The 24,207-nt window shown below is 40.8% G+C and overlaps 2 protein-coding genes across 2 annotated transcripts; both read right to left on the reverse strand.

Annotated features, from left to right (window-relative positions):
* Nucleotides 1-1,877: 1,877 nt before the first annotated feature.
* Nucleotides 1,878-4,918, reverse strand: LOC308129570 (globoside alpha-1,3-N-acetylgalactosaminyltransferase 1-like). Its single transcript, XM_080495541.1, has 3 exons — nucleotides 4,806-4,918; nucleotides 3,356-3,418; nucleotides 1,878-3,039 (listed from the first exon to the last, which is right to left on the reverse strand). The coding sequence occupies exons 1-3, from the start codon at nucleotides 4,837-4,839 to the stop codon at nucleotides 2,087-2,089; spliced, it is 1,050 nt and encodes a 349-aa protein (XP_080351667.1). The 5' UTR covers nucleotides 4,840-4,918; the 3' UTR covers nucleotides 1,878-2,086.
* A 3,126-nt stretch (nucleotides 4,919-8,044) lies between these two features.
* Nucleotides 8,045-21,235, reverse strand: pcsk1 (proprotein convertase subtilisin/kexin type 1; the record flags this gene model as incomplete). The annotated part of the gene is made up of 14 exons (XM_080494699.1): nucleotides 8,045-8,470; nucleotides 8,936-9,097; nucleotides 9,719-9,852; nucleotides 9,949-10,106; nucleotides 11,202-11,435; nucleotides 11,550-11,650; nucleotides 11,788-12,000; nucleotides 12,326-12,498; nucleotides 13,342-13,430; nucleotides 14,091-14,167; nucleotides 15,592-15,738; nucleotides 19,173-19,295; nucleotides 19,380-19,484; nucleotides 21,047-21,235. 14 exons carry the CDS (start codon nucleotides 21,233-21,235, stop codon nucleotides 8,045-8,047), a joined length of 2,331 nt encoding a protein of 776 aa, XP_080350825.1.
* Nucleotides 21,236-24,207: the final 2,972 nt, after the last annotated feature.

Consider the following 24,207-nt stretch of genomic DNA (forward strand, 5'->3'; position numbering starts at 1 on the left):
CCTGTAAGTGAACTGTAATTGACTCTAATAAGCAGCTGTAGTACGGGCACAGTTGCCATTAACTGAAGCGCTTTTGTCTTGCGGCAAAATACTGGTTTTGGATTTTATCCAGATGGTTTAGTGTCTGACTTGAGCGCAGACACATGTAGGACAGGTGAGCTGTGGATTCCAAATTCCCTCTTGGCTTAAAGTAGAGTGCACATGATTTCCTTATGAGTGACTATAAAAGGGCAAGAGATCACCTTTTTTTTCTTTCTCCAATGTGAAGATTATTCCCAGGTTCACTGTTTCATAGCAGGTACAAATAAATCCTTTATCTTCTTTGTTACGCATCCGTGCTACTGTAAGTAAAGCTCATTAAAAACTGCTGCATAATTAGGTTAATCCAAACATGGAAATTCAGACTTTAAACTATAAATAGAAGAGAGCTTTAATCAAATCACAGTTTTGCTTTTTTTTTTTCCAAGGTTTTGCTGCTGCTGACAGCTGACTGGTTGAACAGATGCAAACCACATGACTCAGATTAAATAAATAATTCTTTAAACTGCTGTGCATTGTGGCATGAAAAGGTTTGCTCAGCATGGACCAGAATAAGGATAACCCAAGTAAAGTAAAATGCCTTTTATATTGGCAACAATGGCATTAACAAGAAAAATGATGCAGGGGCAACCGGTAGTATCCCAAAGATATTTTAAAATGGAAAATGTATTTTTCACACCTAATGTTAGTTTAATTGAGATAATGAAAGAAGACGAAGTCCAGGACAATGCCAAACATAAGAGCTGAGTATTGTCAGTAGCAGACAGTGACAACCGCTGTCTGATAACTTCAAACAGCGACTAAGACTACTTAAGATGGAATGAACTACAGAGTTTAGCACAACAGATCATTTTTGGCGTCTGTCTGACATTTGAACAATTAGTTATAATCCATTATCAAAGCTTAATCTATTGCCACTGTGCCCTCTTTATTTATTGTTTCCCATATTGGGAACAGGTGAACGCACATAGTGCTTTGTATAAATGTACATTTGACAAATTTGTTTTTGATTTGATTTAGGTAAAACTTTTTGCTATATGAGGAAGGAATTTGCTGTCCATTGAGTTTACATTTTGAAATGACCATAAAACCATCCAGAAGGAGTCTCTTTAAATTCAATGTATTTGAAGTTGGGATGCTCTAGAAAAAAGAAAAAAAAATGATTCTCTGGCTTATTTAAAGTTCATCTCTGTCTTCACTCCACGTGGCGATCTGGCCCTGAGGACAGATTGTGTTGGCAGTGAGAAAAAAAACATCTGCTGCTGTTTAGCCCTCCCATTAAAACACAGCACACACGGAGGAGAAAGCACAGTGTGAACGTGGGAGCAGTGTGTTTGTGTGTGTGGCTGGGACAGAGGCTGACTCACAGACGACATAACAGCCACCTGCATGTTGTTTGATTTTAGTCTTTGCTTTGACTCATCATTGAGAACAATTTCCATTTATAACAGAAAACTCATCGAAAACCAGTTTTATCAGGTCAACCATAGAGACACGTGCAGTTTGGAAGGTCCACATCCCATCGGATCTATTTTCACCCACCTGGTCTTTAAAGCCCTTGAGAAACAGCAGCTCTTCTAGTCAATGATTGACCAATGTGGGGAAAGTGTGCACTTACACTGTTGACTCTTATCGCCACTGAACACAAAGCCTCTGAAGCAGTAACTCTGGAGCTGACATTAATGGAGAGGACAGCACCTTGTTTAAAGTGACAGGTTAATTTCTTTTTTTTGTTTGTCTGTGGTGGAAGATAGGAGCAAAGGAGATAGCCACACAAAGGCTCTGTCTGCACAAATGGGTCTTTTATTCAGTTCAGATTGTGCACTGTGTGACTCTGTGATTGGAGGCAGAGGACACAATTTAATGATCAATCTGAATTCAACCAAATGTGTGCATTATTTGTATTGTTTTTCTTCACATGTCAATATAACCCTGTCTGCAGGATTTTGATCAGCGTTCTAAATCCATTTGGTAGGAGTGACATCGATATCCATACCCAAATCGGTTCAATTAGCAGAACTCTATTCCTTTTTAATTTAACAAAAATTTAACATCTGTTCTGCACTTTCTGCTGCTCATTGTACGCCTCACATTGCCGTCCCAATGAAACCAGCCTCTGGACAGGCACATTAGCAGCCAAGGCTGAATCCCACCAGCTGTACTCTGGTGACAGCACACAGGTCGGCCTGTGGTCGATCAGGTAGCGATTCAGGTAGCTCTCCTCAAAGCCCCTGGCCGTTACCCCATTAGCCTGGTCCTGAAGAATCAGCAAAGAACAAGCACGAGTCAGTTTGTACACCTCAGACACTAGCCCACCATAGAGCTCTGACGTGTAGTAGTAATCGCCTTCATCTTCCTCCACACAAGCTGATGAAACATCTTCCACTTCATAAGGAAAGGCATCTCTTGGCATTCCATAGAGTTCGGGGTGCAGCGTAGCCACCAGGTCTCCAAAGATTTCTTCTTCGACAGGGGCCAGAAACTCCTGGTCAACATCAGCACAGAAGATGTAGTCCACCTCTCTGCCGACCGGGTTTCTAATGGTGTCAGCAAGCAGGCTCATCCGCTGATAAAACAACCTGTCCCACCCAGGCACCTCTGCAATGGGAACCACCTTCAGCTTCCGTTCAGACCCCAGCTTGATCGGGGGATCCAGGGAGCTGGGACTGTCGGTGAGGATGTAATAGGTCACCATTTTACCAGGGAGAAAGTGGATTTCGGCTGAAGAGAGGAAACGTCGGATGAAACGAGTGTAAGTTCCCACAACCAGGACCAACAGGCCTGTGCGGATTCCCTTTTGTGCAAATTCTGCTCTGTACCATGCTGAGCTGCTGGTGTCCCCCCACACTAAAGGAGCACCCCACGTTGTCACCACAGGAGTTTGCGGCTCTTCAGGCTCGATTACCATCGCAGGGGTCATTGCTTGTTCCTTTGCAGGGACATGGAAGAGATTATGAGCGAACTCCACATTGACAGGAGCTTTATGACCATGAAGGAAGTCTACGGAAGCAACAAGAAAATGTCTTAAATGAGAGTTATTTACACTGAAGACACACGCTCAAAATCTACGATGGTCTCTGAAGAGTTTTAGTTTTTACGAAATCCATAATATGGAGAGGTATATCATGACATGAGTAAGTTAAAATGCAAACACAGATCTTTCTGAACAGGACTGGAAGTTCACTGGATGTAAAAACCACAATTATTCAGCTCAGCACACAGCTCAGCAGAAGTTACTAAAACCAGCCATCCAAGTTTGACTTCAGGTTTCCACATGCATGCGCGTGGTCTAGAACATATTCTTCTGTCTACTTACATATGATAAGAGAGAGTAGAAAACAGCACAGGACAAGCTGTATTCTGGTCATTCTGACTGGTCCTGTTTGAGAGACAAAAATAGAAGCACACACTTTGTGTCTTGCAGAAAAGAAACATCACATCTAGAAAACAGTGAGATTCAAGGTTTAGTGTTTTGATACCTTGTCCCCCACACAGAAACTTGTCTCGGTGAGCTCACTTAAACAACACAGACTGATACATTCAATCTCTCTAAAACACATAATTAATGATATAAACTCCTCGCTGAAATACACATTTATTGTGAAAATTAATCAAAACCATTTCCTATAGTTTGACCGAAATTGTAAATGGTGTATCACAATTACTTTTAGCAGCAGCTGAGGCTGTTGGGGAAAAATTTATGAAAAAGAAATGAAGGGCTGGGGGTTATAACACAACTCTTATAGAGCGTGTGTATATCGTCTGTGTTTCAGTCAAGATGTCATGGTTTTTAAAAGTTAGTATCTCCTGCAGGTGGGTAGATGTGGCACTTCAGCCGGTCATCATTAGATTTTCAGAGTAATTGTCCCTGAGCTGTAGTGGACAATCAATGATGTGCTCTGCTTCTTTCCTGTTCTCTACAGTACAGCTGCAGAACAAAACCGTGCAGCAGTTGGTAAGAAGGTACTTCATAGCTCAATGATCAAAATGAATAACCAGGGATTGAGGAAGGTGAGCTTGCTTCAGCTTCCTGTGAATGTACAGTCTCTGTTGGGCCTTCTTCACCTGATGGGAGATGTTTGAATTCCAAGCGAGGTCAGCTGATATGCAAGCTTTAAGTCATTAGAGGCTCTGCGCTCTCTCTTCTCCCTGCTTGCCGAGAGCAGAGGGTATTTAGTGTGCTCTGATCGACTAACTTTCACTTCCTGGTCTTTTTTCTTGTGAAATGCTGAATTTCTACTGAATTGACCGAAAATTTGTGCTACAAGTCTTCTGCCATGAGGTGTGGGGAAACATCAAAAGGAAAATGGTGACAAATTAATGTGAAATGCGGTACAACTGAAAACCACAATATCTACAATGGTAGGTCTAATGCATGCAATGTAGCACCAGAAGGCAGACTGAACTGATGGATGTGAGAGATTTACGAGCAGTGATTGAGCGATGACACGGCATTGCAGGAGATAAAACAGGCATACTATGCAGCCAAGAAGTTTGGAACAAAACCCCTTGAAATAATCGACGAGATTTTCAGCCTTCCTGGACACATTTTTAGGATCAGATTGCTCAACCTGGAAAAAAATCTCTGCATGGCTTCGTGTTTACTTTTCAGTTTGGGTGGTTTTATCTTGGTCTTCTTCTCGTAAATGCTGTTCAGCTTTAGCATATTTGAACGTAGCAGTCACAATTCAATGACAAGTGAGGAGAAGAATTCTACATGAGACGAGTAGAAGAGGTGGAGCAGAGGCCTTGGACATTGTACTGACCTGTGGGCGACTTGCAGAGTGGAAACAATGCCATACTGAAAGCTCCTGCAGAACGAAAAAGCAAACCTTTTTTCTCAGGACTATGTTTACCCCACTCTCTGTGTCTCTCTGGTGCTCACTTTATTTCTTCCTGGAAATTCACTTCTTTTCCACTAGTTTTTTTTTTCTGCCTTGCCTCTTCTTTCTCTTTCCCCTCATTGCTCTGATATTATTTCCACTCCCTCTCCTTCTCATGCCCCGTTTCCCACTCCCCCCTCTCACATTCTCACTCAAGCCTTTGCAGTATTCCCTTTTGGAGAAAAAAAACAAAGCTGCCAGATGTGTGGGGAACAGGGGACTATGGGAGAAGTAAAGTCAGGGAGAACACAACCGAAAATAGGACAACCATCTGAAGGTAAAGGTATTCCAGTACAAGAAACTTGCTATACTTTCTTTCCTCCTATGCTTGGCAGAAGTATAAACTTTAATCAACTTAAGTTACTCAAAATAGACGATCAATTCCTCTACTGTTACCGTTTGCATTTCACAGAGAGAAAATACCTCTCCTCATAGCTCAAGTGTTTCCTCAGCTTGGCATCAGAATACAGGCTTCGGTTCCACGTAGTAGGGTGTTTTACCTCTATTTTTTCACAAGGTGGTAGCATTCATCAGGAGGTATGCTTTTGCTCTTATATTAAGAAATTAAAATATTGATCCAACATAGTTAAAAAAAACAAACAAACCCCGGATACTTCAGAAATAACCCATGTGAATTAAAAGAAAAAGCTAACCTCATATGAATTTAAAAAAAGTTTAAAATTCAATTGACAATTACAATGGTTTAAATCAGGAAGATAAAAACAGTTTTTTTTTAAATCGCTGTTGGTTCAACACAATTCATTTAAGGAAACTTCATTTAATAAAGTTTGTTTACTTGATTTTTTTTCTTAAATCATTAAAGTAAAAAAAACTATGTATTTCTTTCATTCAATTACTCTGAATAAAGTATAGAAACAATAGTTTATGAAAACTACGAAGTTAGTGAAACTCATGTGATGGTCTTCTTCTTGAAATACAGGGAGGAAGCTGATTGATTTAAACCATTCGACTGGTATGAATCCCATGAATCACATAAGGTTCCAACTTTCATAGGCCTTGTTCGCTCATCAGCTTTTTCCATACCGAGTTGTTTCTACACTGCTAAAGAAAGCATTCACACTTTCATGTTGATGCACAGTCAGTGTTGATGGTAAATAAAGATAATTCTGAAAACAAGTAATTGTCTGGATCCTCCTTGGGTCACTACTGTTTTTCTTACCTTTGCATATCTTTAATGTAATTGTAAGCAGTCACTGCACTGTATAAATTAAAAAGGATCTAACAAGTATGCAAATGTTCATTGTAGCTGCAGAATTAAGGTCAATTAGTTGCACGAAGTGCTGAAACAATTAATTTTCTGATTTATAAAATGTGTTTTGTCTCACAGAATGTTATAACTCAATCCACAGTTAATCCAACTCCAAGAATCACTACATATATTTCTGTAAGAGACTCAGATCGACTCAAGAGGTCACTTTGCAATTTATTACGATAAATCTCAGATTTTCTTTTTGTACATCCATAAATATTGGTGTGTGTAAACAACATTTGACTGATGCAGCAGCCAAAAACAAAACCCATAAAACCCCAAAAATAAAACAGCACAGGCTTCACTAAAGAATGGATAAATTACAGGGTGCATGTAAAGCATTTTTCCAGACGGCATCTTTTTCCTGTCAGCTTGTTTTTGGAGAAGTGGGGCAGGCAGTTGCAAGCTGCAGAACAGAGACTCTGCATCAAGGTTTCATCACAATTCATGTCATAAACACTTACACGAGCATCTGTAAATTGATCTACACCACACAGATATGAGTATACACATTTATTACAGCTTATATTAAGGCGCTCGACATGAATGTACTTGAAGCTTGCAGTGCAGAGCTGCTGTTCTGTAGAGCTTCGAGAGGGAGATAGTACAATTAACATAAAAAGAAGGAAAAAAAAGAAGACAAAGGCATTGCACTTGTCAATATTAATGCAGAAATCTCTCTGTGATTTATAGAACTCTTTGTTTGGCAAAAATGATGATGAAACACCCTTATTTCCTTTTGCACAATCACTGAATGCATGCTTTTCCACAGCAGGAGTTTGGCAGTGCTCATTTGTATTTACGAAAACTTCACTGACTTAGCTGTACTTGAGGTACGAGAAAATAAATGGTTTGATATTGTATATTCTATTTCAAATGTTATAATGGATCCATAGAAAAATATTTCATTTAATGCAGCATTGTAGTCATACAAAATGAAACAACTTGCACGTGAAGATTGATTGAGGTTGTGTTAATTTTAGCTGATGGACTTCACGTTTTTCTTTTCTTTCTTTTTTTTTTTTTTTTTAAAGAAAACTAATCCAATCGTATTGTCTGTATATAACTTAAATTAAATCATGTTCACAATACATATATTTCTATTTGTAATACTTTAAAGACTCCAGAAGAAACATCTGCTACTTCCTTGAGCTTCAATGACACCCTGAGAATAAATATTTTGTCAACAAATTCAGCATTTTAAATAAGTGATCAATTTAAAATCTGCTTTGATTTGCTTCATGCCATATTTAGCACTCTGTTTTAGGGGGTAAAAAGTGTTCTGCTACTATGTTAACTGTACCGACAACATATGACAAATGCCTAAAACAGAAATTTTATTTTTAAATTGGAGAGAGGAGATTTTCGAAGTCAAGTGTTTCAAAATAGTGTTACAATCATTGTCTCTGTTAAATATATAGATAATATGTAGATACTATTACAAACTTAGATTCTAATGGTGGCATGCTTGAGCAGGCAATAAGAGAATAGAGACACCCACATGGCGAGATCGCGTTGGTTTTACACCGTCCCCACACAGAGATATGGTTTGTTGCTCTAAACAGGCCTGGGTTTATAATCACAGTCGCAAATTTTGCATTGGCTGAAAAAAGAAATGAAAGAATCAATTGGCAAATGAGGGTGATGATGATGACGATGATGATGAAGGACAAGTGAAAATAAATAGAGTAGGTATGCAGCATTTGGGGTAGAAGTGAGTCGAAAGAGTTTCTTCATTTCTATTCGAGTTCCCGGTCTTATCTGTTTGCTTTCTCCGCCTTGTTCCTCTGCTCCCAAACCAACATCCCATGTCACTTCCCCTGCTGAACCTCCTCTCAGCTTCTTCGGGCCTTCACTTGCTAAAGCCATCCAACATGTCAAACAGGGCCTGCAGCAGCCGGTCATCTCGGTGCCTGTACGGCTTGGAGCGGTAGAAGCCATCGCTGTAGTCACTGTACACACTGTCCTCCGCGCCCCGGTACTTATTGATCATATCCAGGGCCTGGTACAATTTCTGAGGTGGGAGTCTGGTTGCAGGAGGAGAGAGGCTCAGAGCCTGTTGCTGCTGTTTCCTCAGAGCAGGGGAGATCCTGGCTGCAGCAGGGGGCTGCTGCAAGGCCGGGGTCTGCCTGTTGAAGGCCGTCTGCAGGAGACGAAGCAGGGCCAGAGAGGGGGAGTAGGGTGGATTTGAAGACTTTTTGGGATCCTTCTCTGCAGTGGAAGAAGAGGAGGCTCGTGCGGTGTCAGTTTTCTGAGGTGGGTGCGTCTGTGTGGGCTCCTGTATCACCAGACAAACAGAGAGCAGACATCATATTGATTAAATCTACACACTGTGAGACTAACATCTCCTCAAAGTATTGAGCTGAAGACAAACACTGGCAATGTTTCACATTCCAATACTGTTTACTGAGTAAAGTGACAGTATCTAATATTGGTAACATCGGTATAACGAAAAGTTATCAAATAGAGCGAACATTATTTCTGTTTAACATCAAAACAAAACCGGCCCTCCATAGACTCTTCTATCTGGTTCATGTCAATAAATGTCAAAGGGGAATCGTCTTGACTGTTAAAGATAATTCTCATCTTTACTGTTTTCTATCTTTTGTTTCATGCAACATTATGTTTCATTCACTGATTCATTCACTGATTTTGTTGTCAAGTGCGATTTCACGCTTATAAAATAAAGAATTTGATATCAAGAATTTGATTATTCTCTCATCCTTCATATTACTGTTCTCACCTCCATCATGTCGTCCATGTGTTCAACACCACGGCGGTCGTTCTGCACGGCATTGTAAGGGATGTACACTCGTGGCTTCTTCATGTGTTCCGGTTTCTCCGACGTCCCATGAAGAATCAGCTTCCAGTTCAAAATCCTGCCTTCATTCTCCATACGGCCCGACTGAGGAGGACACGAAGGTTAGTTTAATCAGAATAACAGGCCATCGAGATTGAAGACACTCTTGTGCACCACACCGAAGAAGATGAAATTGATCAATTGTTCTTTTGCAAAGTAAGTTTCTCTTAATTATTCTTAGTGCCATATGTGCTAATAGTGTACTGTAATTATCTGCTTGTCTGGTTCATCGTGTGTCTTTATTTGTGCCAAATATATCACAAGTATCTGTAAAACAAGTCTACCATGGGTACTAATAAAAGTAACCTTGAACCTTGAACCTTGAGGTGATTTTGACAGGGATCAGCGATTCTGGGGTCCAGATTTGTGTTTATTTCTTACTAATGCTTCATGTCGTGCTGGGCTGTGATTCCCCTCTAACTCTACTCTCATGTCTACGTCTGCCTCGGATATTGGTTTGTAGTTTGTGATAGATTGTTTAACCTGTAATAAACTACTTAAAGCAAGTATGTTTGAGTACTGTTTGAAGTCTTGTAGAAATATAAAACTAATTTATTATTCCAGCTGTGACTTCATTATGGGAAAAAATCAGAATAAAATAAAATAAAATAAAACAAAATAAAATACAATTAAATTAAATTAAGTTGATATGTAGCAGTGACTCACAGTATCTGTGATCTTCAGGGTCCATGTACCAGCAGGATCTTCTCCCCATGTGTGGACAGACATAAAGTCCCAGTTTCTGAAGCCATTAGAGGATGTGTCCCTCTCTCGCTCAGCGAGCAGCACAGTACTGGTGCCTGAGGGGAATTCAGAAGCATAGATCCTTTTTACAGCACTGTTATTATTGCTCACATGTGCATGGGTTTATGTGCATTTGTGTGCATGTCTCTCACCAGCTGGGGAGGTGAGTGTGATGTGGAGGTCTCCTCTCCTGGTGTATTCAATGCTGGCCTCCACCTGCACGTGCTCCAGTGAGCGGACTGCATTATTCTGCCCCGCACAGGCCTTAGTGGGAATCTCTATAGTGATCTCCCCCGCTGCTTTTATCTCCCTGAAGGATGCATGAAAATAGCAAAGAATGAAACACAAACAACTCTGCTTTTCAACACAAGTCTTCCACACCAGCCAAGCATTTTCTCATTTCAAAATAAAATAAAATAAAAATAAAAACAACACAAAATAAAATTATTATTATTATTACTGCCAAAGGAAATCAGGCTATCAGAAAGAAAAAAACCGCAAATCACTGTATAGTTTGTTCAATGACAATTGCCAACCAGCACAATATTATTATTCGTTTGCAAAAACAACTAATCCCCATCTCTCACAGACAAGAATGGAAGGATTTCCGTGTTCAAGCTTGCATAAAGCTGGAAGCAGGGCGTATACCACTCAGCATTGACGAAATGTAGAGCCAAATCCTCAGGATTAAACAGGGATGTAACACAATAATGTGGTAACTGGGTGTCAGTGCAACTGAGTCTAATAATCCAAAGCAAATAGTAGAGAAGACTCTTAAAGAAGTGCAGAGCTGTTGTTTGTTGTACCAGGTATCTATAGAAGTTTCAAAGACAAATCACTTATTCACTTCATAATTTGGGTGGCACTAATTCAATCAGCAGTACAAACTAGACATCTGTTGAAACCGCAGCAAAGGGACTGTTTAATCCCACTGTTTAAAAATGTGTAATTACCAAAGTGCTTTTTGTTCATGATTGAAATTTGAATGGTTGCCCATGCCATCCCCACTCCAGGCTGAAGACCTATTGTTTTCATGACTCCACTGAAAAAGCAACAGATGCGTCTTTAATAAGAACACAGATGGTTTGGTTGTTTTGCTGGGTGCACAATGTCAGGGCAAGAGAGAATAAAGCTCTTTTTCTCAATCACTAAAACGAGATACTTTGTCAAAATGTGAACATGTTGCATGGGCTACAACTTCAAATATGGGTCATTGGTATAATAAGGATTCTAAAGAGTTACAACCATTTTAAGAGATTGTTGATTGTGCACATATTGTGCATTAGTTTTATCATTTGCTGAAATCCTCAACATATTGTCAGTATCTAAAAATGACCTGGGCCAACAACATGCATCATGTCTTAGTTGGAGAGGGGCAGGTGATATAAAATCTTCACATATGTACCTTGGCTGAAAAGAGTCATCTCTGACGATGCACTGCTTCTTTTCTGGCACATGTTTCCAGGTGGCTGGGTCTGCAAGGTCCACCAGGGCTTTGGCGTTTAGAAGGCCGAAGCCAAAACGGCTGTTGACCATCAATTCGGCTCCATTTCTCTTCCAGCCAGGGTTATTGGCCAGTGGGTCAAACTCTGAAGTCCAGACTACAATGTGCTGCAGGTCTCTCCAGGTGAGGTCAGGACTGATGTGACAGACACAGACAAGGATTGATGAGTTTTCAGATATTAAACTAAACTAAGCAACGTGGGATTTCTGTTGTTGTGGTAACAAGTGATCAAGCAGTCAAAGTGCATACTTTTGTTCTAGTGCAAGTGCAAATATCCCAGCAGCCAGTGGGGCAGAAGCAGAGGTTCCAGTGTGAGTCTGAGTGCACTCATTGTGCAGATCAGCACTCGTCTGAAAGCAAGGAAGCGACATATGGAAAACTGATTTATTGTGCAAAGACAACCTTAAAACACATGGCATCTTCTCCTTAGCTAAACTACAGAAATATAATACGACCTGGCACATTGTAAACAGGGGGAGCCACTTACAATCCTCTGATCAGTGTAGTCTCCGCTGCTGTATGCTGTAGCCAGAGTGGATGAGCACTTCTCTGCATACCAGGGAGACAGGCCCTGCTGGGAGGCACTGCTGATTGAGATAGTGTAGATGCTGTCCGTGTAGCCATCGCAGTCACAGTTATCGCCCTGCCTTCCGCCATTGCCTGAAGCCCAGACAAAGATCGAGCCTTTCCCACCACGGCCCTACAGACAGCACAATGCAGAAAATAAAATATGTGATGTCCAATATGGTACGACAAAAAAAGAACAGACACACAAAGGTGTAACGGCTAACTTAGTCCATGTCATGGTTTGATACAAAATGAATTCCGACAAACACAGCTCATTGCTAACAACCCGAACTGAGGGCATTTTGTCATTAAATGCTTTATTCTTAGCGGCTAACTGCATTGTCTTTATTGATTCTGTTCTCCCTGATTAACATCACCTCTGCACCTAATAGCTCCAATTAGAAAGCTCACTCTCACATCACACCGACTGAGGAAGAACTATCTTTCTGTTGAATTACCTTCTGGATACCATATTCAAAGGCCTTCTGGGCCAGACGACCAGGACCCTCTACTGTCTTGCCATCATCATTGGGTCCCCAGCTGGCACTGTAGATGTCCACGTGGTTGGGATTGAACCCAATGGAGCTTGCTTCAATAGCATCAGTCACAATCCCATCCAGCATACGAATCCCTGAGAAGAGACAAAGACAATATTAAAACGTTTTCTTCACTGATGGTTTAAACACACTGATTTACTGTATATGCTTCTGATGATTCTTTAGGATGGACACAAAAAAAGTATCAAAGGCTTAATTAGCATACCAACAAATATGTCAGGCCTATAAAATGTTAGCAGATACTGTTGATAAAAAAAGCTCCTCGGATATTGCAGCTCAGGAATGAAAAGCACTATCTTTTGTCTGGATCTGACCTCTATCAGGAACTCTTTCTTCCATACATGCTTAAAATAAAATCACAATCCATCAATGTGCAGCATGCAGTTGGTCAAAGCAATGATTCTGCTTAGAAATGATCAAACATAATATATCAGTAGTATGAAAACACATTCCAGTTGTCATATCACCATTCTCTTTTTGATACAATTTTATACACGAATTAACTTTATTTCACGATATGCCTCATGTAATGGTAGCCAAGAAACATCAGATAATTAAAAAAAACATAAAAAATGTTGTATTATGTGGCATGGTATAAAAATTACAGTGACCCTCCACTAGGGCCACTGTGCACAGCGGCACCAAACAAGCTGAGCAGGACTGCACCGACCACCAGAGGCAGAAGAGAGCAGCCTGCAAGTCCAGCTCCACGGACCAGGTGGCAATGACCCACACCTGCAGCCTCTGTGGCAAAGACATTGGACTTCACAGCCACGCGAGGAGATGCAGCCCCCGGACCTTATTAATCCTTGTCCAGCCCATCGTCTCATGAGACGGAAGGTGGCCAACGACGACGACGATAAAAATCAATATGCATTTTTAAGAACAAAAATCAAAGCCCAAAACAAAGCACTTACCTCCAACTTTGGAGTTGTAGGCCACTCCAACCCCACATTTATTGTTGTCTGCTTGCATAGCGATTTCTCCCGCACACCTGGTGCCATGCCTGAGAGAATAAGACATAATTCAGTGATATATTTGCTTTTTTTTGTATAGAAAATACTTTGATTCTTTTTTTTAATCTTATGTTGACTGAAATTGCAACACTGCATGTGTCAAGCCATTTACTACTTTGTTGTGTTTCTTATTCTGAAAGACGTCCACTCAACCATGAGACATTGCTATCATTGTTTTGTGACACAACCTATCAGATAAAACATGCTGAATATGATGACAGGATCAATATGAGATCGATGGTTTTAAGTGTTTATAAATCGCTATTGTGCGAGGTGTGGATAAAATGTTCATTGTGTAAAAAATGTTCATGATTGTTTTGAGAAAAAAATATACTGTCTTGTATTTGTTTTCAGCAGAATGTCCAGTAGGAGCTCTAGATGAGAAAAATTAAACTGTAAGATTGTCTGAGAAAGGATTTCTCTTGGCTTCCTGCCTGTGCTGTATACAGCTTGTAGACTTAAAAACTTGCTTTCTCCTCCAGGTCCTCTCTCCTCAACAACTTTCAGAAAGTGGAACGAGAAGCATTTGTGCCTCCTGCAATGAAATAGCGTGCTGTCTGAAGTCGAGCATTTTGTTTGTTTGTTGCTCTCTGTCTCTGTTCATTACAGGAGGTCAGGTCAGGCAAGGTGTCACATCTAAGCGAACTCACTTGTTTTCATTGGTGGAGTCGTATCGAGGGAAGGGGTCCGGGTCGTTGTCGTTGAAATCATAGCTGGCTGCCGGGTCCTTCAGGAAATAAAACAACAAAGAGTTAAGTCTTGTTGAAACGCCTGCGACGATGTCCCTGCGCATCAGTGACGAAGGCTTCGAATACACATCCGTCTGGGACTGACCTGTTGCCATAGTGACGTGTATGACTGGTGTTAAGAGGCGAGAGTGATGCAACCAAATGTTACAAAACACAGACACATACATACAGAGTAAATGGACCCGAGGAAGGAGTGGTTGTGGACAGAGATGTGTTGAAACACAGACTGTTTGAAATGATGTGGCTGCCTCAGGGCTCTGTCACGAGTTGACAAACTGCAAGGTTCAGCTGTCCATGCTTTCATGTGTCAGGTTTGGTCTTTGTCACTTCTATCATCATTCCCACTGCATTGAGGAAATACAATTTGGATAAAAAATAATCAAGTCATACTCAATTAAAAAACAGGAGCTTGTTCATGCTATTAACAGTCATGCTATTAACCCTCTGTTGGATGACTTTGAAGGACATTTTAAGAATGATGAGTTTTTGATCCTTTTAAATCTTTGAAAAGAAGGTGGCAGAGAGCTTTAGAGCTTTAGTGAGAGGGAGCAGCAACACCACAAATCTGTTGGCTTTCCTAGCAGGATTCTTTTTTTTTTTTTTAATACATTTTGATCAAAATAAAAACAACTCAAGAGTTTGGTCTTGTTGTGTATTATCTTCATTTTTACAATTTCTACAAATCATACACAAGCAGTGGTTGTCTCAACTATTTAAGTCATGTTTTTGTTGCTTCTTGTTGACTCTAAAATGGTTACTTTTGAAGGAACCTAAATGTGCAAATTTCTAAATATAGTCACATTGCTATTAAATAATGCAGATGGACACTGCTCATATAATTGGTAATGATGAAAGTCTCGCCTGAATGATCCTCTTTGATTAATCGGCATTAACTTAATCGCAGTGGGAGCTGTTTCCCTCCGCCTTGTTGTCATACATTACTTCTTCCATTTCCTCCTTGGATCCCTCTCGCTTTTCTCTTCCATTCATTCTATCTTGTGAGAAGTGGCTGGCTTCTGAGTGCAGCAGGGCTTTGTGAAGCAACACTATAGATGGGGCTTTATTGGGCTTTCAGAGTAACTCTCAACAAGATGAACTGAGCCAAAATGAAATCTCGATGAGCTCCCGTCCAGTTGCGCCTCGCCCTTATTGGCTTTAAATCATCTCATTACCCATTCAAACTGTGAAGTTCTTATTGGTACTGTAACCACTTACTGGACATATATAATTCATATCTGCATATTAAATCCGTAATCAAGAAGCTCATCATAGATGTAGAATTATAATTTAGAAGACTTATTACTGTCTCTAGAAATCGCCTTGTAAGGTGTCGCCAACAGCATTGCTATGGCAACGGCAGATCCAGACGACGGAGGCTGTTTCCATGGAAACGGTGTCTTACGTAGTTGGAGTAGATGTCTGTGTGGTTCCACTCCAGTCCGTCATCGAGGACGGTGATGACCACTCCTTTCCCCGTGATGCCTTTCTGCCACACGGGGATCACGTGCAGGTCGAGCTTCGGCAGCGAGGATGACGTCCGCGTATCTTGCTGGAAGACGGGGGTGAAAAGGCACAAATTATATATCTACAATTCTAAAACCACATCCGGCCACTTTAGTTGGAAAAAATAATCACATGATTGGTTTAATGGGGTTTTCCTGCCTCCTGGACCTGCCAGTTCCTGTAATGACCTTTACTGAAATACATGACTGGATTATCAGCATTTGTCAGTGCTCTTCTAGTGCATGGCCACTTCCAGGCAAAAGTGCCACTAGAAGGTCATGTTATTCAGGCTTTTGTTTCCCCCAGTGCATCAACTCAGCTGATTAATTTAACAGTCAAGATACCTCAAAGAGCCAACACATGGCTGCGGTGAGTCTTCCTGGTTCCTTCATGTTCAATCCCCCTGTCAGATTATTTAGAAATCCGTGGCTGTATAATATTACGCAGTGCAGAGGGCATCACGGCTGTTTTAAATGGAAAGTCAGCGGGGCGTGGGGCGAGCGAGCTAGACCAATGCCTGCAGACTGCCTGACTGCTTTGCCTTGGGAGGAGTGTGATTCAGAGCCGGAGACGGCTAAAACTAAAAAAAGATCTGTGCTCTTTGGCTCATTGTGCATTATGCACAGACACTGCAGAGCGCCACCCCAAGATGTGACTCATCCCTGTGATGTATCGCCTTTTCTCCCCCCTTGACTTCTTCCCATATCCTCAGTTTTATCCCCCAGCTTTTCAGCAATTGTACCTCTATTTCACCTGTGACATAGACGTCAATGTCAATGCACAGTAGATGTCTCACTTTGCTTGGCTTTTTAATATGCTATCGCTGCTTCTACTCCAGGCCAGCTCAAACACACAGGTTGATAGGTTTCAGTGTGGCACCGAATGACTCACTTGTTGAGGCTGGTAAAAGAGAAAGGTCTTTCCGTGGCAGTGCATGGATTCTAATGGTCCAGAACAAACATACATGCAGCAGATTATGGAAGTTTCTCTGCATCAGTTACAGATGTAATGCGAGGCTGGACACACACTCTCGGGCACAAAGCTATCCCTCGATACACAATTGACACAGACGGTAAATTGCAAAGCCATTGATGGTCTCTCTCACAGACATGCAATCAGTAGGAATTTCAAGCTACAAGTATGAGTCACTCCCTGATTAAATTCAGTTATTCACCCACTCATGATAGATAAAGACACTTATTCTGCTCTGAAGCTCAGCTCCCCCCCCCCCTTCCCCCCAACACACAGCTCCACCTCTGCTCTAATATCAGTTAGCGTTGAGTCTGCCACCAACACTGTAAACGTGTCCATCCTATCTGCATTGCCCACACTGCAATTTTTCATTCCATTTTACCCATCTATCATATCATTTTCCCAATCATTTTATTATTTTTCTCTCCATTTGTAAACACTGGAGGTGAAACATGACATTATCATATAGAAGCAAATGTTTTCTCCGTCTCTGCATTTTGTCCATGCTGAATGGAAAATGAGAAAAAAGCACCGCGCTTCACATAACACAGCCCCCAAAGTGACACAGACATTGGGTGATGTGGAAATACACTAAGCGGCACTTTAAGGCCAATTCCATTAGTGTCATCATCCCTCATCGGCAAAAATGATTCATCTCAATTTGTTTTCTTACTCCCAAGCATGTGAGTCATGTTCGGTTAGTGCAGGTGAAACAAAATCGATGCTGAAAGAGCTTAATATGAAGCTCTCTCTCTCTCTCTCTCTCTCTCTCTCTCTCTCTCTCTCTCTCTCTCTCACCCCTCCTACATATCTTTGATGAGCATTCAGCCAAAAACCATTTCCATTTATGCAAGTGATGTGAAACAAAACTTATACTGTGTACATTATTTTGTACTATAAAGATACTATCACTGCTAAAAAGATCCTATGGAATGTCTGAATCAGTTCTGATACAAATAATCAGTAGTGGCTGTTATGTGTTGGTAGTAATTGTTTCTTCAATGTTTTGAGCTGCACATTGTGATGCAACAACAATGATAAATCCCATAAAAAGAAGTTTGGAGATATAACATGTTTGTGCTCCAGTAGTATAAAATTGCCATTCTGGAGCCATTCGTTTATGGGATAATTCAAAATACATTGCAAAATATTACCAATTGAAATCAATAAGTAAAGGAAGGATATATATTTATGCTCAGAGAAGGAAATTAACGTCACTATATTTTAACTGTTAGTTAAGGCACACTTTTATAATCTTTTTTTTTTTATCTGTACATGGGGATTCATCTTTAAAGTTGAATATTTCTCATCAGGCATTATATCTCTCAGAATACCTCTTTAGCTGCATATTTCAGTAAGAAAAGCTAAGAACAGTATCCATTCACAGTAGAAATGTCTGGATGTTGATCTGGTGATTATACATCAGAAAACAGGAAGACTTTTTCACTGCTGAACATTCAGGAACTGGTCTGTTCATTTCCTCCATGTTTACACACTATTGTAACAAGAGGAGATAATACTACATAATTGTGAGCAGAAACCTATCCCATTTTGTGTTGGGATATGTTTCTGTCATCAAATTCAAAATGAAGTCACATTATTAATGAAGCCGAATAACATTATACTGTCAGTATGTGAAATGTTGTTCATGTTCTATTGTGAATGACATCTGGCTGATTGAGATTTGCAAATCATTGCCTCCTGTGTTTATGTACATTTTGCACACTTGATGGGATTGGAGTCGCACATGCAGAACATACATGTTTTCAGAGCTCACTGAGAGCTTATGAATTAAATGAGTAAAGATGTTGGGGTCATTTTAGGGTCAGGAAAAAGTGAATGTGATGGTGATAAACCGGGAAGGGGATCCACAGCTGTGACAAGCTGTCACTACTTGGCCTGACTGGGCTAAACCATCCCATTCAGGATAGATTGACACTTAATGCAGGGTGCTCTGCTCTGCTCCATCCCACTGGATTATAGTCTCGCCACCCCTCTCATCTCTGCACGGGACTGTACAACCAATTAGGCAAATGGCCCTTTTGGCGAGAACTGCTTGATGCTATTATTTCACTGCTTTCGTTTATTTTTACTCTTAAAAGATGCTCATATCAATGTAGAATGTGTCTGCAGAAATGCCAGTGGCCTTTATGCACTCTAACTGAGTAAGTGGCACATCTCAAACCATACAACATTGTATACATTTACAGAGTGGTGCACAGCTTGTCTTGGGAGGAGCCTGTAAGGATCTAGAGCAGTGAGCGTGCGGATCTGCCCATCACTGACATAGCTTTTGTATATGTGTCCCAGGGGAAGGCAGACTGGCTGCATGCAAACACACGGACAAACCAGAATAAAATAGAATGACACATCAACACCATGGTGGAAACCCAAATCTTTTCAATAAAATTCTGCAGCTTGAATAACTTAATATACATACAGCTGCTGTGAAAATATAGCCAAGATTGTGTGTCCTTACGCAGCATTCAAGCCAATTTGAGGACTTACCAGGTACCACTGCTGGTTCCACATGGGATCATCAAACAGCTTGTCCACTGGGCAGTCTCTGCACTGCCTTAGTGACGCCCGCTTGTTGCGACGCTTCTCATACTGCTGTTCTGCCCACAGCACCTGCACAGCCCAATGAAAACATCAGACCCTCTTGGACAGATTAAAACAAGGGCAATGGTAAAAGTAAAAGAAGAGCCTACTCACCCGATCATCTTCAGACAGCTGCCTGGTCACGTGGGTGGCACTGCGTTTCATTCTGCTAGGATGACTGCGGTGTTTGAACAAGAACAGGTCTTCCAGGGCCCCAATCTGCAGAGAAAGGACAAGATGTGGGGCAGATGCAACGATATCAAGCCAGTCACACAATACCACTGATTCGCAGTTTTGCATATTGTTGGAGATCATTTTAGTAGCACATTAGTATTTAGTATTTTTATAAATGTATTAAACTTAATTGCTCTTAATGAGCCCATAAACCACAGACAGAGCCTACAGGTGTGTATACATTACATGTCTTTGAGGGTATTAACTATTTTAGGATTATCATTATGAACTTGTACTGTACCTGGTCTTCCCATTATGAAACTAATCGACTGTTGGTCATCACTAAGTGGGAGGCATTTATTTATGAGTCTGCTGATAATGTATTTTATATTGCCGTTGAATAGATGCTAATATGATAAGTTCAATAACATCAATAAAACTGACCTTATGCTGCTCATGACTCTTAAATTTACCACTTTTATTTGGCTGAAGTGAGGATGTAAGATTGTCGCGAGTCTGAAAATTTACTCTTTGGAAATTCCTGCTAAACTCGCTCACACCTATATGCAAGGTTTCTCTAATTCCAACACTCATACGCTTTACACCTTTTGGACTGAATTCAAGACTAAAGATAAAGCTTGGATTAAGTAGTGCTGTGGACAAAGAAAATAAAGATACATCTTCATTTAATTGAAAAAAATGTTTTCCAATGTAAACGTATATATTAAAGATTTATTAGGAATGTAAATATTTACAATCTTCTTTTGTTTTCTGTTTATCTAAATTTAGCATACAAAATTTTAAATATTATGAAATGTATGTATTGTTCTAATTGTTTCAACATATAGGCCAATTGTCACAACTATAATGATGAAATGCTGAAAGGTTTTTACTTTCTATGTCGTGAGTATAAAAATAACTCTTCATTGATAATCCATTTTTGAGATACTCACCTGTTCAAAACAGACAATAGCTGAAGAAAGCACGATGCTCATTACTCTCAGTGTAAATGCATATATAAAAAAATCTGTCTTAACAAACACTAAATAAACATTGCGTGGGAGAAGGTATAAAGTGTAGCCTATCTCCATGACGCCATTAGGATCAGTTAATCATTGACTGCTGTTGTTTAGAGCCACAGGTTTCATAAGCATTAATGAGCTGGCCTAAAAATACGGGCGAAGCCTAATATGTACAGAGGAGTCTGTGTAATTTACTGGTACGGAAAGGGATGTACAAGAGAAGGAAATTAAAGCCTGAGTTAGGACGTTTTCTGCGGTGTGTAAACAATGAGTCATCGTGAGAATAAATCCTCCTCCTATAATTTAACCGGGTGATGAAAAGCACGCAGTCTGATGGCTTCAGCGGGATAAAACAGAATAATTAGCGCATTTGTGGTGCAGTCTGTTGTTACAGCAAAGTCCAGTTTAGCTGCGGGTTTAATGAACATTTCATAAATGATAAATGATTTCGGTTGAATCTAAAATGTTAGATATTAAAATGAGCCGTGCAGTTTATTCTACTTTGATGCCATAGCGTATGTTTTCGGTTGTTTTCATCTTTCCCCCGGCTGAGCCGGTGCTCCCCTGCGGGGCGTTGGTGCCTACCTGCCGGACCAGGTCGTAGCCCAGCTCCCGCGCGATGGACTCCGCCGCGGAGCGCCCGCCGGGGATCTCCACTGCCCACTCGTTCAGGTACTGTCTGTCCCGGAAAGAAGCCTCCAGCGAGCGAGGAACCACGGAGGAGAGGACGGCAAAGACACAGCACATCACCGCTGGACGACATCTCACTTCCATGTCAGAGGAAATTCAACCAGATGAGAAAGAAAAGGGGGTATTTACAAACAGCGTCGGATTCCCTCTAGAGAGAGAAAAAAAATAAACTCAAGAAAAAGGAACCCCCAAAAAAAGAAAAGGGGATTAAAAAAGAAGAAGAAAACTCCCGGGTGTAAAAAGTGTGTGGTGAGAATGAAGAGATGTTATTTGTTGCCAGGTTGATCCTGAAGACGCTGCTGGCCGCGATGGAAGGAGCGTGAAACTGCGCGTTATTGCTCTGCTGAGGAGAGGAAATACTGAGGATGGGAGGGAGCTGCCGTGTGTGTGTGTGTGTGTGTGTGTGTGTGTGTGTGTGTGTGTGTGTGTGTGTGTGTGTGTGTGTGTGTGTGTGTGTGTGTGTGTGTGTGTGTGTGTGTGTGTGTGTGTGTGTGTGTGTGTGTGTGTGTGTGTGTGTGTGTGTGTGTGTGTGTGTGCGTGTCGCGGTGGGGGGTGACGATCACACGTCAGATGACTGGAGCTCTGACGTCAGTCTGGCGTCTACCTTCGGTAAGATTTGAGTTCGAGTCCCGGAGGGGCGACGATGTGTGGAGGGGAGGGTGGGGGGGAGTGATCCGACTAAAAATACCCCACTGTTTGTTCCTGCAAGAGGCAGGATGAGGAGGAGGAGGAAGAGGAGGAGGAGACACAGGAAGAATCAATGCACAACCGTAAAATAAACCTCTTGTGATCTTATCGGAAAGCTTGTGTTTATGATTGAGGAAGAGGAGAAAGAAGAGGACCATGCAGTGTAGCATCAAATCCTCCGTCACATACGTGTAATACCGGCTGCCGGCCCCATGCAGGCTGTGGTCACATCTGCCGCAAAAAGGAGAAGAGAGACTTCAGCACCGCGGACAGCTCCCCGTCCACACCGCAGATAACAGCCACGTCAACACAAATTACCCCGTCCGCACTGGGAAGTGATTTATTATTATTATTTATAACCTCATTAAAATTAGACAACAGGCTGTCCTTAGTCTTTCGATCAGGATATGTGCCAAAAAATAAACGATTGTTTAGTATTGAAGGTTATCAAGCAATACAACAACATATTATATCGTATTTTAGAATTTGTTGTGTGAAATCACAACTTATGAAGGCGTTATCTGATGAAAACAATTAGTTTATTAATCAGTTTGAGTGCTTCAGCCAAACGCAACAGCATTGATTATTTACACCTGCACTGTTAATACAAGCAACAGTGTGACGTTGATTTAGTTCGGTGTGGTAATATGTGCCTCTATAGTGAGTAGAATTTTAGTCATTTTTGATGTCATTAAATTGTATATATTGGATGTACCATAGCAAACAAAATCAACAAAATTACGACTAAGAGAAATTAAATACATCCAACATGTTTGATGTTGTTTGCAAACAATTGTTTGAAAACAATTAAATGTAATCTATGTGACATGAAAGTGTCAAACCATAGTGTACCACATATAACATGACTTATGACTCACCTTTTGAACGATGACTCACTTGACAAAATCATTGAAGTTACAAAGCTTTAAGAAGGAACATTACTGTATACTACGGATTTAATTTAAAGGATAGAAGCATGGATGGATGGATAAGATAAGGGTTACTACTATTACAATGTTTTTTTGTGATTGGATACATGCTGGTAAGTCATGGCAATGTATTTCCGGCAAAGTGATTGAATTATATTCAGAATAGGTTTTTATTTTTATTTTTAAACATAAATATGTTTTTTTTGTATCTCTAAATATATTGATAGTTGATTGTACTTGGTTATTTATGCCTACTTCACTTATGGTTCAAGCTATTTACTGATTGAAATGATACATCAGAGCAGCCTGATTTTACGTGTTTAGATTGATGCTGAGGTAAAAGTGCGGTGAGAGCGGTTGGTGCTTCATGTCAGACTGTATTAAAGACGGGGAAAGAAACACAACAAGAGCAGGACCAGAGGAAAATGCTTGTCAGTTTTCATTCCGATAGATGGTGCTGGCTGTAATAGTGAGCTTGTTCATCATGAGTTAAACTTGTCAGAGCTGATAATCACTTGTACCTGTGGTCATCTGGCCATGTGCAAACAGGTCTGCACCAGACCTGCAGTATAATCCATCCTTACCTAGCAACAACTGTTTGCTCTGACCGAGGCGCCCACTCTGGCACACAGAAACAGGCGGCTGAAGAAAAATGAAGAATCATTGTTGATCCTGGTTTCAGTATAGACCAATGAATCTTTGACTTTTTTTCTCCTCATCTTATACCTGTGAGCCGTGTGTGAGTGCATGTTTCCCTACAGTGCTGTGAGATCACTCATCTTCCTTTATGTATTCCACTGTGAGAGCACTCACACCAACACACAAACCCAACACACACACACACACACACACACACACACACACACACACACACACACACACACACACACACACACACACACACACACACACCAGTGTCATCAGATGAGATCAGAGGTCTGACTGTATTTCGTCAGCTAATTATTTTTCCAGCTCCTCGGATGTGCGGTGCAGGAGAGCACAGGCTTTTAGCTGAAGGGTGACGCAGACGATGCTGGAGGAGCCACCTCAGCACACAATAACCCAACCAGAATCAATTAGGCAAGACTAATAGATCTGAAGACTTCAAATGCAGTTCCTGCTTATCTCATGGTTCATTAGAGGCACCAATGTTCAGCATCTTCTCTGCAGTTTTCACTGCTGCTGAGAAACAAGACTTACCTCATTTTGTCTGCATATTGTATCTTTAAGTTCATGACTTTTACATCTCATATGTTTTTTGTTTTTATTTCAAATAAAGTAGAGACATATATGTTGATGTTTGATTCTAAAAGACAAAAAAATGGGAATCAAACAAAAACATACTGTAGTATAACATGATCAGAAAACAAGTGGCTGTGAAGTAAACTGACACCAGTGATTGTGATCGACTTAATCCCGTGGAATAAACCCTGTGAAATC

This window comes from Blennius ocellaris (genome assembly GCF_963422515.1).
Source record: "Blennius ocellaris genome assembly, chromosome: 4".
Taxonomy (NCBI): domain Eukaryota; kingdom Metazoa; phylum Chordata; class Actinopteri; order Blenniiformes; family Blenniidae; genus Blennius; species Blennius ocellaris.

Excerpts from the sequence above, each read along its gene's own strand:
- LOC308129570 (XM_080495541.1), bottom strand. The coding sequence starts at position 4,839 with ATGGCATTGTTTCCACTCTGCAAGTCGCCCACAG. Across the intron at positions 3,419-4,805 it reads ACTCTGCAAGTCGCCCACAG|GACCAGTCAGAATGACCAGA; the intron begins GTCAGTACAATG and ends TCTCTCAAACAG. Across the intron at positions 3,040-3,355 it reads TCTACTCTCTCTTATCATAT|ACTTCCTTCATGGTCATAAA; the intron begins GTAAGTAGACAG and ends TTGCTTCCGTAG.